The 15,739-nt window shown below is 44.7% G+C and overlaps 1 protein-coding gene across 5 annotated transcripts in view; it reads left to right on the top strand.

Moving 5' to 3' along the window:
* KIAA1210 (KIAA1210 ortholog) overlaps window positions 1–15,739 on the top strand; it is a 61,251-nt gene that overhangs the window by 18,098 nt on the left and 27,414 nt on the right. For 3 of the 5 annotated variants that reach the window (XM_088664481.1, XM_088664480.1, XM_088664483.1), the window contains exon 2: window positions 4,709–4,753. The exons of the other annotated variants lie outside the window; for them this stretch is intronic. In XM_088664481.1, the coding sequence (XP_088520607.1) occupies window positions 4,709–4,753 (45 nt within the window). The remainder of the gene's footprint in view (window positions 1–4,708; window positions 4,754–15,739) is intronic. 5 annotated transcript variants of the gene reach the window in all.

The following is a 15,739-nucleotide window of genomic DNA, read 5'->3' as shown; positions in this document are numbered from 1 at the left end:
TTGTTTTAGGTTGTAAGCCTGCAGGCAGAATCTGCTGTTGTTGTTTTTTTTTTTTAAAAAAAAATTGCTCTGTGTAAATGTCCAGATCTTGGGTGTTTAAGGAAGACCATTCTTTTTTCCGCATGCAAAGGATGAAGCAGCAAATGAATTATCTGGCTTTCCTGAAAGTGCAACTTTTTATATAGAAATGGGTAATGGTAATTAAGGTTGCAAACGTTGGGGTGGTGCGAGATAGTGGGAGATACTTCTGCATAAATATGAACTGAATCACTGCAATGCTATTCTTTGTTACCTGGAAGTAAGCCTCATTGAATAGATTGAACTTACTTCTGAGTAGACGTTTTTAACATTGCAAAATGGGATATTCAGTATGAAAGAGTATGTGCTCTTATTGTTTCTATAGTATTTCTTTTTAATGTACTTTATTAGTTAGAGAGAGAAGATGCTTTCAGGTGTGCTAAGTTGTTTGTGAAGTTGTATATAGAAAGCAGGAAAATATGTCAGTGTGTCAAGTTCTTGGAAACTAGTTGGATTTAAAACACTAAATGGAATTGAAGATAAGACTGTTCCACTTGCAGAAAAAATGAAGGTTTTTTTTTTATTTGAAAATGAGTGTGATATTATAAAACAACATTTTTGCAGTTTTAAAATAAATAGGTTCTTATTTGTTTTGATTAATTGCTCTGTGGCTGGAATCCATGCAGCAAATTGCAAAAGGGAAGAATAATGGAACAAAGCAGGGTTATGTCTGTTATTTCTTTTTTTAAAGTTATGGTCCATTAATTTTAATATGTACTTGTCCATTCACTGAAATTAGTCATTTAAAAATATGTACTATTTCCAGTGTAGTATCACAAGAAGTGTACCAGCTTCTGGGAATTGCAAGTTTGGAGAGTGCTGTTGCATTCATGTCTTCCTTGAGGATTTCCCATGGACATCTATGAGAATAGGATACATGGAGTTTTGGTGTGACCCAGCAGGAGTTGCTTTACATTCTACAGAAAGGAGCTTTGCCAGTCCTATACATGGTGTGTTGCTGAGCAGAGGGCCTGCAAAGCGCCTTCTGCTGTGTTGCCCAAGTGTCCAACTCCAAGTGGCTGTTGGGTACATGGGAAGCACTGTGGAAGGGAGTTTGATGGACAGGTGGTTGGCCTGCATGGCTGTGAGAGCAAACCTTCACTCCCTATCAAACCATGGGTTATGAAGCTGGCTTTTTTCAGCAAACCATAGTTAAGATTAGATGTGCCATTGGGGTGGCAAAGACCCCCAAAAAATTTCAAGGAGGGGCCCGGGCCCCCTCAAAATTCCCTGGTGGTCATGTGCACATGTCACAGGGTGTCACATGTGCAAGCTGTGGGGCGCGTACACAACACGTCAGCAAACCCTGTGCCGCGTGCAAGTGACTTGCCCCATGGCGTGTGCATGTGGTGAGAGCATGCTGTGGCGCACGCTGACGTCATGTGCGCATGCCCCCCTCAGTGTGCACACATAGCATGCTGATGCCACATGGCCCCAGCCCCCTCAATCATAGGGGCAAGGCAGCGTGCATCCTTAAGGTGAACTACAGTTTGTCAGGTCTGTATGCAACACTACATTGCAGCTGATCAGAAATGGTAATGAAAGCTTCTGATGTCTTCCTTTTCAGCTGTGCTAAAGGAGGATAATGAAAGAAGGGGACATGCAAGGCTCACCTAGACGCCTTCTGGTCACTCGAAACCAGTGGTGGAGGGCTCTTGTGTGCCATCCAAAGCCTGAGGCACCAGGGCCTAGCGAGTGAGCTTGGAGCTGAGCAGGCATTGACTTTTGATGAGCCAGGGCCTCCCACCATTCTGTTTTTCCTACTCAGGAGTAGAGATGGGAAAGCCTGGGGAAAATCTGGAAAAATTTGGGGGGGGGGAGATCAGGGTTTTCCCCATTTCTTTCCAAAGCCGTTTTTTTCCTGGAAAAAAATGGCTTTGGAAAAAACCAGTAAAAATCTATTCCTTCCCCCCAATTTTTCCACCCCCCCAGGCCTTCCAGCACCCCCACTTTGGAACTCCCTGCCGACTGACACCAGGCAGGTGCTCTCACTGTACTCTTTCTGGCAACCAGTGCCGTCTTAAGTGCCCCTGGCGCCGTGGTGCGTCGGATCCTTCCGGCGTCCTCCCGCCCCGTTTCCCAGCGCGGCGGGCGGGTGGGTGCTGCGCACAGCGCGGCTGCCACAGGCGCTGCTGCGCGGCGGGCGGGCAGGCGCAGCTGCGCGGCGGACCGGCCGGCCAGCGGGTGGGCGCAGCTCACGCACCCTCCTGGCAGGCCGGCGCCATGGTGCCCTGCGCCACCCAGCCTGCACATAGGGCCAGCCCTGCTGGCAACTGCTCAAAACATTTTTGTTAGGGCCAGCCTATCTGAACATGTAGAAGCTGCATGCAATTTACTTCCCTTTAACCACTGCTGACTTTAATCATCTTTTGAATACTCTTAAATACGGTACCTGCTTTTAACTGTGTTTTACCCATCATTTTAATATTCTGTTGAATATTTTTGTAAACTGTTTAGAAAGCTCTCTTACCATCATGTGATTTATAATATATAATAACAAATTTAATTGAAAAACACACACACTCCTTTTCCTTTCAAACAGTTTGAGCCTTAGTGCAACATACTATTCCTTCCTGGCCTGGCATGCATAAATTTTGCCTTATGCTTTACCCCGGCTGTCCTCAAGTAAAGATGAAAAGGCCTGGGGGGAAATTGGAAAAATTGGGGGGGAAACAGGTCCCCACCCCCCGTTTTTTTCCTAAGCTGTTTTTTAGAAGTCCATGAGAAAAATAATAAAAAGGAAGAGCAAGAAGAAATGGAAAATTCAAAAAATGAGATAGAATAAACTGCATGTACATGTTGTGTCTTCTGGGTTTTTTTTTATTAAAAAAAAAACTACTCAAAGTGTAGACCTTCTATGGAGCTTAAATATTGAGGTGGACCTTATCTTTATTTGCTGTTGGTGCTAAGGGTCAAATCTCATTATTTTTTATGTTGATGGTTTCTTGCTTTTTTGTTACTTTTGAGGGAAAAGGGGTGGCTACCTGTTTTATTGCAAGCATAATACTTTCTTGCTTTTTTGTTACTTTTGAGGGAAAGGGGGTGGCTACCTGTTTTATTGCAAGCATAATACTTTTATCTACACTGTGTTTCACGCAATTTGTAAAACTACTCTACACTGAACTTTTTCCATTTTTTTTCCAGGGAAAAACAGAGGGGGGGAAGGTTTTTTTCTCATGGCTTCAATATTTCTGGAAATTTCACATCTCTGCTCAGGAGTGAGCCACCCTGAGTCCAGCAGGGCTTAACTCCCAAGTCAGAAAGCATATAGAGACAGCAACCTAAGATTTGAGTTTGATTTGCTGGGTTTACGTGTTCTGGGTTTATTTATTAATTTATATTTATTTGTACTGTATGTGTGCACGCAGACAATCATTACTATCTCATATTAAAAATTGGGAGAGGGTGGCTCTTAGTACAGCCCTCCAGTGTACACTAGTGGCCAAAATTGTGGAACCTTTGGGAAAAAAATGTATTTCTGAGGTTTGATGGCTCATAACACCACTTTGTTTTGGAGTAATACTGGAGTGCCTTTTTTTTCCTGTGGGGGTGCAGTGGGATGCATACCCCTAAACATTTTGTGAATTTAACAGCCGAAGAAATTCACTGTATTAATTTTCCACAAATTGAACTGTATTTATTTCCCCCCTGGTGGTGATTTTCTTGAGTCAAAATGAGAGTACCCCTAAATTATTATTTTTTTAGAAAAAAAGCACTGAGTTATAGCATAAAATTATATATCAATGGAAAGATAATTTAATGAAGAATGTAATGCAATAACAGCAGTCATAAAGAAGAAATGTGAAACACACAGAAAAAAAAATATACAGGTTAAATTGTAGTGTTGGCACTTTGCAAAAAGTGGGTTTTGGGGTTGCAGTTTGGGCACTTGGTCTCTAAACCATGGCGTTAAATATGGTTTATTATGGCATCTGAATGCAGCTCATCTCTTGGTTGTGACCTGGGAAGCCTAGTTGAAATTAGGAATGGATGAATCTGTCAATTTCAGTTTCTCATACTTTATCATTTTTCCCATATTAAGTTCAGTTTGTCGCGTTTCCACTTCAGTAGTGCTCATGAAAATTTTTCAGCGTTTTCATGGGCATTGCTTCTAATATACACATATGTGTATGTAGTTTTCCCTAATGTAACACATCTTTGCAAAGCAATTTCCCCTAACATAAATGCATTTGTGTGTGTGTTTTCATTAATATATACTTTTGTATGCACACTTTCCCTAATATACACATTATTGCACAAATTGGGTTTTTGTTTGTTTGTTGTTTGCTGTTTGTTGGAGAACTATGCCACAAAATTCAAAGAAATGCAGATTTTAAAGGATAGCTGTGTTGCAAATAGCTATACAACTTTTGGAAGACATCTGAAGACAGCCCTGTATAGGGAGGTTTTTTATGTTTGATGTTTTATTGGGCTTTTATATTTGTTGGAAGCTGCCCAGAGTGGCCGGGGCAAGCTAGTCCGATGGGTGGGATACAAATAAGAAAATTATTTTAATAATAATAATACTTATTATTATTATTATTATTTTGGTTTGTTTTGGTAAGTGTGAATCTGATTCACATTAAATTGCAATCCAAACTGAATATCTGCGCCCCTCCCGCATCCCTAGGTGTGGTCGGAGGTCTGGGAGATCTCAATCAGGATACCGAAATAGGTAAGATGAAACTTTTAATTTGATCACTCTGGTGTTGTAGTGTGTGTGTGTGCATGGACACACACTCTTTCACTCTCTTTAGAGCTGTGTTGTACTCATTTCATAGAACATCTTCCTTCTGAATGGTGAGGGGCACTGTATAACTCTGAACCTTGCCTATGCCAACAAAAAACTGCTGTACTTATTTCTTTCTCTTTCTCTTTTCTTTCCCCATATCGTCTGCCTTTCTGGAGCTCAGAGTGCAAATTAAATCCATGTTGTTTGCAAAACTGGTGTAATTTTGCTTCTCAAGCTTTGCTGTTTCTTAGAGAAGTAAGTTATCAATGACTACTAACCCTGAAGACTATGTTCTGCCTCCAGTGGCAGAGACTAGAGTACCACGTTCTGAAAACCATGGTGAGGGGAGAGTTCTATTGCACTCAGGTCCTGCTTGTGAAGTTGTGTGCTTCCCATAGACCAGGGGTGGCCAACTCCCAAGACACTGCGATCTACTCACAGAGTTAAAAACTGGCAGTGATCTACCCCTTTTGGGGGGTTCAGGTCAAAGTTGTTGAGCTTTTTTTCCCTTAGGGAAGAAAGCCCTGGTTTTTTTGGGTTCTGGTCAAAGTTCTTGGGCTTTTTTTAGGACTGAGGAAGGCCCTGTTTTGGGGGGTGCAGGGCACACATGCTGAGCTTTTTCTAGGGGAGCAAAAGTTGTTGAGCTTCTTTGGGGGGAGCCAGTGATCTACCACAGATGTCCAGTGATCTACCGGTAGATCACGATCTACCTGTTGGACGTGCCTGCCATAGACTTATTGGCCATTGTTAAAACAGGATATTGGGCAAGATGGGTCTAGAACCACAGCTTCTTCTTATAGTCTAACATGTCAGAAGTTACACAAAATATTTCGGCAGACTTGAGATTGGACACCCCTAACAATGTGACGTAAATTATATTTAGTTCTCCTCTCCTATGCCTCCCCTTATCTCAAACCAGCAGCGCCGTCCTATTGCTAGTGCAGTGCAAAGTGAGAACACCAGAAGACCTTCATAGACTGCAGTATGGTCAGAGAAATCCAGTCAAATCATTTTTGTTGCATCAGTTATCAAGTATGGAGGTGGTCATTATTATATTGGAGTTCATACATTGGTAACATCAGGGCTAGATTACTGCAAGGCACTGTATTTGTAGGGGTGCCCTTGGGCCTCATTCGGGAGGTCCAGCCGGTGCAAAATGTGGTGACTATTGATACTTATTTTATTTCTTTACACCATTTCTAGAACTCTCTCTCTCTCTCTCTGTGTGTGCAATGTGCTGAAAACATAAGGCAAGAACAGGCCACTTAAGCGACAAATATTACACAAATACAGAGCTAACTTATAAGAATGTCACATTAATATGGCACAAAGCATAAACGGATATCTAGCAGCTGAAGGATGGAAAGAGGGAGAGAAGGCAGCTGGCTGGAAGAGGCAGTGTGGGGAGAGGCAATGGAACTCAAATATATGCACCTTATTAACAATAGTGCAGTAACTCCCCCTTAAATCTCAGACACCAGCCAGTATGGAGAAATTATCTTAATGCTCTAGATCAGGCATCCCCAAACTTCGGCCCTCCAGATGTTTTGGACTACAATTCCCATCATCCCTGACCACTGGTCCTGTTAGCTAGGGATCATGGGAGTTGTAGGCCAAAACATCTGGAGGGCTGCAGTTTGGGGATGCCTGCTCTAGATAGTATAACCTTTGGGTGTGAGCTTAATCTGTTTTCTGTCTGTTTTTATGCCGTGTGGACGACTGCAAGGCTTAACATCTGTACATGTACTCATTCCAGAAGACAACACTTTATGCTTGGTAATTGTTTCAAAACATTTCAGTAAAGTTAATAATGATAATAATAATTAATAAAAAGGAGAACTGGTTAACATCAGGCCATCTACCTACTTTATAAAAAGCAGCTGCCCATGAGAGGCTTTTGTCAGTGGGAGTTTATTTTTCAATAGGGCTAGACCCTACTGAGCCCACAGACCATTAGTCTGATTAGCTTCAGCTGTTCAGGACTCTCCCCAAGCCAGCCCACCTGAAAAGGGGTTGCCTCTTTGGGCCACTCACTTTATTGTTTCATTAGGCATGGTTTTGTGTGTGGTGCCCTTTCTCTGGATCCATCACTTGCTGGATCATCACCTTGTCGTGGTGAGTGGGCTTGCATGTTCCTATGACCCTTGTGAGCGAAGCCGTTGGGAATCTTGTACTCCCAGCAGGGTTACCTAAGGCAGTAAGGTCAAAGGGAAGGAGTTAGACAAAGAATGATCCAAGAAGTCCTTAACAGCAGAACAGGGGGGATAACAAGCGGTATGTTACAACGGCTATGAAGGCGGATGAAGGCTGCAGCAGATAGGAATCTACTCGTTTGTCATGACTACTTCATGCCATTGGAACAGAGCCCTACTGTGAAGACTGTGTGTTGGTCAGCATGCACTGATCTACACACATAAAACAAAATCATGCACAGGCATCTTCTAAAAACCCAACCCAAGAAGAAGAAGCCCTTTCTCTGGAAGGTTTATGTTTTCCTCTAGACCAGGGTTTCTCAAACTTGGGTCTCCTGGTGTTTTTGTACTACAGTTCTCATCATCCATGGCTAACTAGGACTAGGACTAGGACTAGGACTGATGGGAGTTGTAGTCCCAAAACAGCTGGAGACCCAAGTTTGGGAAACACTGTTATAGGTCATTTCTTGGGTGAGAGGCCGGATGTGGTCTGGACTGGTGGAAGTGGTCTCATATTCCTAGAGTGCACAGAACTGTGGCCCTTCCCAGGTGTGAGGCAGAAAGGAATGTGGAGGGTTTTTTTGTCCCAGGTGAGAGCTGGGGTGTGAGTCACGTCCATTTCTTATTTTTGTAAATCTCTCCTTGTGGATGTTCCCCTGACACAGTCCTCTGCTGCTTTTCTGTGTTCTTAAGGTAGGTCATGGACGTTGTGTGTCTGAATCAGGGTCAAGAGGGGTGGATGGGAGCTGGACTGGCAACCTTGTGGTGACAGGTAGGTGGGCATTCTCTGTGGTGGCCCCTAAGTTGTGGAACTTCCTCCACATCTGACACCTTCATTATATAGCTTCTGCAGTATGCTGAAGACAAATCTTTGTATCCTAGCTTTTCATATTTGAGGTGTATATTCTTAGGCAAGGCCGTCTTAAGCATATTGGGCGCCGTGGTGCGAAGATCGTTCCGGCGCGCCCCCTGCCCCATTTCCCACCGCGGCTGTCTGGTGGGTGCAGCCGCGCGGCACCCCCTGGCAGTCCTGCGCCCTGGCGCCCTGCACCACCCAGCCTTGCCTTAGAGCCGGCCCTGTTCTTAGGACCCACCTTATTTTTATGATTGCATGGTTTTTTGAATGATGTGTTTTATTTGAGTAACCTGCCCTGGGACCTTGCAGTGTGAAGGGTGGATAGTAAGTAAGTAAGTAAGTAAGTAAGTAAGTAAGTAAGTAAGTAAGTAAGTAAGTATAATCCCAGTTCAATCACTGAGATCAATGGCAAGAGTGTTGTTGGTCATTCCCCAAGCTGGTGAGGCTCATTTGACAAGAACAAGAAACTGAGCCTTTGGTGTCATGGACCCATTATTGTCAAATCTCTCTGCCAATAGAGATTCATTGGGCGCCTTCTGTGCCAGCTTTCAAACTCTTGCTAAAAACTTTTCTATTCAGTCAGACTTATGCTGGGAATTAAGAATAGGTCTCTCTGTAACAGCTGATATCTGGTTCTAACTTTTTAATAAGGTTTTAATTTTATGGCACTGTATTTTTTATTTTTTTATTTTTAAAACCAGTTGTTGTTATTGTTGTTTCGTTGTTTAGTCGTGTCCGACTCTTCGTGACCCCCATGGACCATAGCACACCAGGCACTCCTGTCTTCCACTGCCTCCCGCAGTTTGGTCAAACTCATGTTCGTAGTTTTGAGAACACTGTCCAACCATCTCGTCCTCTGTCGTCCCCTTCTCCTTGTGCCCTCCATCTTTCCCAACATCAGGGTCTTTAACAATGATTCTTCTCTTCTCATGAGGTGGCCAAAGTATTGGAGCCTCAGCTTCACGATCTGTCCTTCCAGTGAGCACTCAGGGCTGATTTCCTTCAGAATGGATAGGTTTGGTCTTCTTGCAGTCCATGGGACTCTCAAGAGTCTCCTCCAGCACCATAAACCAGTAGTGATATCAAAACATTTAAAGTAAATTAGTGAGTAAATATTACTGTCCTGTGTTATCCTGCAGAACATGGTAATTTTTTTCCACACTAGAAAGGAAGGCAACACAGTGGTACCTTGTTTCTCAAACGCTGAAAACCCGGAAGTGTTCAGTATTCGAATGTTTTGCAGAAGCCAAATGTCTGATGCGGTTGTCTGCTCTTGAGGGGGGGAGAGGGGGCACCTGCACCAATCAGAAGCTGTGCCTTGGTTTTCGAACATTTCAGAAGTCAAACGGACTTCCAGAATGGATTGAGTTTGGGGCTTTTGTTTTTGCTATTTATTTTGTGTTTTTGTTTTTGAGGATTTTCCGGTTAATTTTTATCATCTACAATACTGTCTTATTTATTTTATGGTACTGTACAGTATACAGTAGTACCTCGGGTTATGAACTCAATCCGTTCCGGGTCGCAGTTCGTAACCCGAAAAGGTCGCAAACCGAGCGCTGCTTCTGCGCATGTGCGGGGCGCGCACACGCCGAAAACACTTCTGGGGGTGCGGAGTTCAGAACCCGAACTGTTCGCAACCTGAGCGGTTCGTAAACCGAGGTACGACTGTATTGATTATTGCTTTCATTTTATGGAACAATGGTCTCGTTAGATAGTAAAATTTATGTTAAATTGCTGTTTGAGGGGTTGTTTTTAAAAGTCTGGAATGGATTAATCTGTTTTGCATTACTTTCCATGGGAAAGCATGCCTTGGTTTTGGAATGCTTTGTTTTTGGAATGGACTTCCAGAACGGATTAAGTTTGAGAACCAAGGTACCACTGTACTGTCTTTGGATGGTCTAAGCAAACACAGGGGAAAGGAGGTGTGGCCCATTGGCTTGATGTAGAAGCTCCCCTGTTCAATTCCTGACACCCCCAGTTACCTGGATTGGAGATCTCAGGAAAGTTAGGAGATCTCAGTTAGGAGATCTCAGGAAAGCCTTCACTTAGTGAGCCACTACCAGTCAGAGTAGACCACACTGGGCTCCTGTTGTGGACCAGTGGTCTAGTTCAGTATGGCCTTCCTCGACCTGGGGCTTTCCAGTTGTTGCTGAATGACAACTCTTATTGTTCCTGACCATTGGCTGTGCTAGCTGGGGCAGATGGGTATTGAGGTCAAAAAACATGTGGTGATTACCAGGTTGAGGAAAGTTGGCATGAGGCATCTTCCTGTGTGCCTATGCATCCTCCCAGGGGTAAGGAGTGGCTAGTAAAAGCAGCGCATAAGCATGCACTAAATGCCTCCCTCTCTCGTGAATATGTGTGCAGCTTACTTTGCAGCTGGATACCCCCCCAACCCCGGTAAGTTGACTGAAGAGAGCTTGTTGGCAATGCAAGAACTGAAACCACAATGCCTGCCTTTCATTTACAATCTAGAGGCTTGAGGATGGGGAGCTGGGTTTTTTTTTTCCAGGGGTGGGGGAAGTGAGTTTTTGTTTTGGCTTGGAGATTAAATGTTTATGGCAAGTGTCCCTCCAGGAATGCATGCCAATAGTGTGCCCTTCCCTATTGGAATTCCTTGACCATGAAACATATGCATTGAATACAGTTGGAATAAAGTCTGCCAGCAAGGGATGGAGGGATGGAAGGGGAATTCAATTTTGTCTAAACTGCCTCCTGTTCCCCATTGGAGCTATTTTTTTAACCTACCAATTGAAACATAATTGACTCTTTTTCTTAGAACCTCAGAGTCTTTTCTGGTATTTTAAAAAGAAAAGAAAAACCGCCAAGCATTTTTAGACTCATGCTCTGACCTAACACCAGAAATACAATGCCATAACTTCCTTGTAATGGGTAGAGGTGGGAGAGAAAAGCTGTTGGGAGAGGCGGCAGAACTATGCTGATTTTCAGTTTCTTTTCTTTTAAAGAAAGAAACTCCAATGTGGCTTTGTACAGGGGAGCAATGGGTGGGTGGAGTGTCTCAGGTAAGTTCCTGAACCGATAGGGCAATAAAGCAGCAGGAACATAGATAATTACCTTATACAGAGCACTGGTCCCTCTAGATGAGTATTGTCTGTACTGACTAGTAGTGGCTCTCTAGGATTTTGGGTAGGGGGGGTCTTTCCTAGCCCAACCTGGAGATGCTGGGGATTGAACCAGGAATCTCCTGCATGTCAAAGCAGAAGCTGTACCATACTTAGGATCCTTCCCCAGCTGTGGTGCATTAAAAAAAGACTTGGGTGGTGGAACTGGATGTTGGTGCATGGGACCCACTTCTCAACGGAAAAGGAAGAAGAACCTCAAATACAGTTTAAAAAAATGAGTATTTTATGAAGTACCAAAATCTCCTCTTAAAATAGTGTAGCACTTCTTCAGGGGCACACAGAGAAAAACAGCTACCATAAATCAAAAATAAATAGGCTGTTATAGACATACCCACTGGTTATAATTGAAGGACCCATCCTTTAAAAAACAAACACATCTCAATACAACAAACCTCAACTAAATCCAAACACAGCTGCAGCCAGAGGAAAATCACTTACAACATTTCTACAAATTTAAAGGCCTGTGCATTTTTTTATTTAAAAAGCCATTGTTGTTGTTGACCATCTTGCTGTGTGAAAAAAAGGGAGGGAATTTAAACATCTATATGAAACCGCTGGAAGGGATCATCAGGGGGTTTGGGCTGGGTGTTCATCAGTATGCAGATGATACCCAGCTCTACCTCTCCTTTAAATCAGAACCGGTGAAGGCAGTGAACGTCCTGTGTGAGTGTCTGGAGGCGGTTGGAGGATGGATGGCAGTTAACAGATTGAGGTTGAATCCTGACAAGACAGAAGTACTGTTTCTGGGGGACAGGGGGCGGGGGACTCCCTGGTCCTGAATGGGGTGGCTGTGCCCCTGAAGGACCAGGTACGCAGCCTGAGGGTAATTTTGGACTGATAGCTGTCCATGGAGACACAGGTCAATTCTGTCTACTACCTCTTCCACCTGGTACAATGGCTGAGACCTTACTTGCCTGAGCACTGTCTTGCCAGAGTGGTGCATCTCCTGCTTGGCATGATCAGACTTCTGGGACCCATTCCACTCAGGGAAAGATGGATTTGAGGAGGCTATGGGACGGGTGGCGGGTATGGCTTGGAGAGAGCCGGATACAGTGATCTTGAGGGTCGCATTTGGCCCCCTCTGCCTGAGTTTCCTTAACTCCTAAGACAAGGGAACTAAAGGTGTCCTCAGCCCAGCACATCAGAGCTGGGCATAGGTGTGTGTGGCTGATAGCATACATCAGTGTGCTGACACGTAGTGTGGTTTTCATCTAGCTTCTCACCTGTGCTTGACCTAGAGCAGCAATCAGGGCTGTCTTAAGTATATCTGGCGCCGTGGTGCAAAGATCCCTCCAGCGCCCCCTCCCCCTTTCCCCAGAGTTGTCAACCTTTTCTTAGGGAGCTGACACCACGCTTACACATTATCTCTGCTTGGGGGGAAAACAGGAAACAAACCTTTTTATTAACAATGCTCGTTTTTACAAGCTTGTTTATTAACAATGCACTTATATATACGACACCACCACATTGACCGGCTTCCCCCGTGTTGCGGCGACACCGCTGCCTCCCCCCCGGGGCTGCGGAAGGACCCCGCTCTCAGCGTCCCCTGCCCCGCACCCAGCGCCCTCCCGTTTGCCCCGCTGGCTCTGCCCCGGAGGCCTGTAGGTGGGGCAGCTTGTGACCTTCCCTCCCTGCCCCTGCCCCCGTCTCTGTCTGCCTGTCTTCCTCTCTGTCCCTCCACAGGCGTGGCGAGCAGGGGGAGACCGAGCCCTGCTCACCTTGGCAGTGGCGCTCCGCGCAGCCCCAGTCCAACAGCTGCTTTGCCGCCACCCAGGCGCCCATCATGGAGGCGGCCATGGAGGCAGCCACCTCCTCCCTCAGGCCTGGCCTCGCTGGCAGTGCGCTTGTGCGGAGGGGGGGCACAGATGCGCTGGGCCCGGCGGGCTGCTTCTCTCCCCGCTGCAGCCCAGCCCAGGCAGGTGGGCAGGAGGGACGTGGCTGACAATGTTCGGCGCCCCTTCTGCGCCCCTGCTGGGTGAGCACCGTGGCGCAACGCACCACTCAGCCTTGCCCTAAAAAACGGGCCTGGCAGCAATGGTGATCCTGTAGCATTCCAGATGTCTGTGGAGTCCCAAGGCCCATCTACCACAGTCAGGGGTGTTGGAAGTTGTAGTTCAGCAATATTTGGACAACTACAGGCTCACCAACCCTAGTTTGGAGGATGGATGTGCCGCAACAGGGAAGGTATAGGCCAATGGGCCTTTCTCCTCCCTGTCCAGACACTGGATTCCTTCTGGAGACAGAACAGGTTTCTTCTGACTGGGAGATGCCCCTTTGCGTGTGGAATAGCTAGTGGAGATGCTGCGAGTGACTCCTTCATCCCCAGCCGCATTGAGCATTCTGGGTTACCCACAATGCCCAGATTGTGTGAACTCACCAGAAGTTCAGAGTGACCAAGTGACAGGAGCCCAACTGCGTCTCTTTAGGATGTATATTCGTTTATGACTTTTGGCTTGCCTTGAATGCCTGTGTCGGGTGATTTCTATTACAGAGGTAGTGCCGTATAGGTAGGAAGAAATCAAGGTAGCATGAAATTCAAGATCTGTGGCTCAAAGAGGCATTTGTTCCCTTGGCTTGACTGCGACGCACCAAACCATTTATTTTCGTTTCTTTCACCAAAGAGACTTGCCATGTCTTTCATTCCCTTTGGCTTCCCCAGCTAAGCCTGTGTAATTGTATGAAAAGCATTTCCTCCTGTTACATTTTTTTAAAGGGGGAAACCCACGAAACCAGCTGTTTTCTATTAGATTTTGTTTTACTTGCGCCTGAACACACACAAAAAACTCTCTCCAGCAATATAAGGCACTGCAGTAAAGGCCTGTTCAATGTGAATGGCAAGAAAATTACACACACACACTTCTGCATACAGATGTACTACTACTACTCCTACTAAATTAAGGTGTAATTGTATTTAATCAAATTCCTTTTTATAGGGATTGTATGGGCGTTTGTTGTGCACCCAGAGAGCTCATTTGAGTGTGATGTCCATTGATATTTGCAAAAAAGCCAATATGACCTTCTAATGATCCTAACAGAATGTTTTCATTAATATTGAATGTCACTTGGCTGCTAAACTCAACTTTCTTAATGCTATTATTATCTTATTATATTTGTGATACTTAAGAGAGAGCTTGGCATCTTAGACCCACTTCAGCCCTGAATGTGACCTATAGCCTGGAATGTGTGTATTCTTTAGTTACATGAATATGTGGGGTGGGGGGCACTGGGGAAGCTGTGTGACACCAGATGTTTTGGCCACGGTTGATGGGGTTTCGAGTCCAGCAATATCTGGGGGGACAGAAGCTCTGACTCCTGTCTAGGATACCAGAATAAGTGCAGAATTGAACTTCTTCAGCTGTCCTCCTTACATACATAAAAGTTTTCAAGCAACTTTCTGGCCCTTTGATTGTAAATATATGCTTGAAAGTGTATACATGGTTTGCAACCTGTAACTGATTAATCAGTTATATTAATTGATTCTAAAACCTTCTTTTAACTGATTAAAAAAGCACCTTGGATTATCAGTCAGCACATTTTGAAAAAGTTCATTATTATTAATACAATACTTATATAAAGGGTTGTATCAAATGTTTATCCTCCTTACTGTAGACCAGGCATCCCCAAACTTCAGCCCTTCAGATGTTTTGGACTACAATTCCCATCTTCCCTGACCACTGGTCCTGTTAGCCTTGGGATCATGGGAGTTGTAGGCCAAAACATCTGGAGGGCCGCAGTTTGGGGATGCCTGCTGTAGACCCATTGACGGGCACGGCTTAGGCCCATTAATTTCAAGTAAAAGTTGGCTACAACTCAAAAACTGTAACTGCTAGGTACCATCTTAAAAGAAGGCACCCTCTCCCCGTTTACTTCCTTACATGAGCATGCCCACAACATTTAAAGATTCTCCATTCCTGGAATAAAATTAGGATCCACAAACACACTTGCTACCTTGCCAGTGATATCAGGGAGAATTCAGGAGTATGAGGAAAAGGCAGGGGCTGTCCAGGATGCAGCACTGAACCTTGTTATCAGGGCTGAAGCCTGTCTGGAGCTCTGCCGTCAACTGCATAGAAATGCAAGAAGGGAAGCAGATGGTGGGTTGCGGAGGAGAGTGTTTTGCAAGCTAAGCAAGTCTGCAGCCCTTCTGACTTCTCTGGTATGTGGGCATGATGGATGGACAGTCCGGTGGTTGCACTGCTGTACTGGGATTTTTGCAGCCCCGAAACTGAAAGGCCCTATAATAAAGCACATCAGTTTAGATAGATAGTTTACATGAGGGACCTCTGTGGCTGTATCTATCTTTTCATTCCCCCGTGCCATTGGATCAGATCTGCCCCCAGTTTCCACTGCGATCATCTGGTAGGACTTGAGCCTAGTCCTTTAATGAACCCAGTAGTTAGGTTAGCCAGAAAACTCTCCACTTTGAAGAATTGTTTATTATACAGTCACAGACCAAGAAATTTTTGTTAAAAAACAGAATATGTGTCACAACAATGGAAAACAAATACTTATAAATATGCAGCCAAGACGTGGACAGCAAGGATAAGCTCCTATTTTAGTCCCTGCCCCGAGGGGTGTTAGACACAGTCCTGTTTCTTTTTAATTTATTTCTAAATGACCTGGCTTCTTATCTGCATATTGTTGATTCTCATGCTCTGTCTTCACATCTGCTGTTTTCTGCTGATGCTGTTGTGTTGCCATATATTGAGTGATAGCTCACATTCTCCATTATGTAGAT

This window comes from Zootoca vivipara, chromosome Z2, assembly GCF_965207765.1.
Source record: "Zootoca vivipara chromosome Z2, rZooViv2.hap1.1, whole genome shotgun sequence".
In the NCBI taxonomy this organism is placed as follows: Eukaryota; Metazoa; Chordata; class Lepidosauria; order Squamata; family Lacertidae; genus Zootoca; species Zootoca vivipara.
The sequence above is the reverse complement of the archived record's forward strand: the minus strand, read 5'-3'. Positions and strand labels throughout refer to the sequence as shown.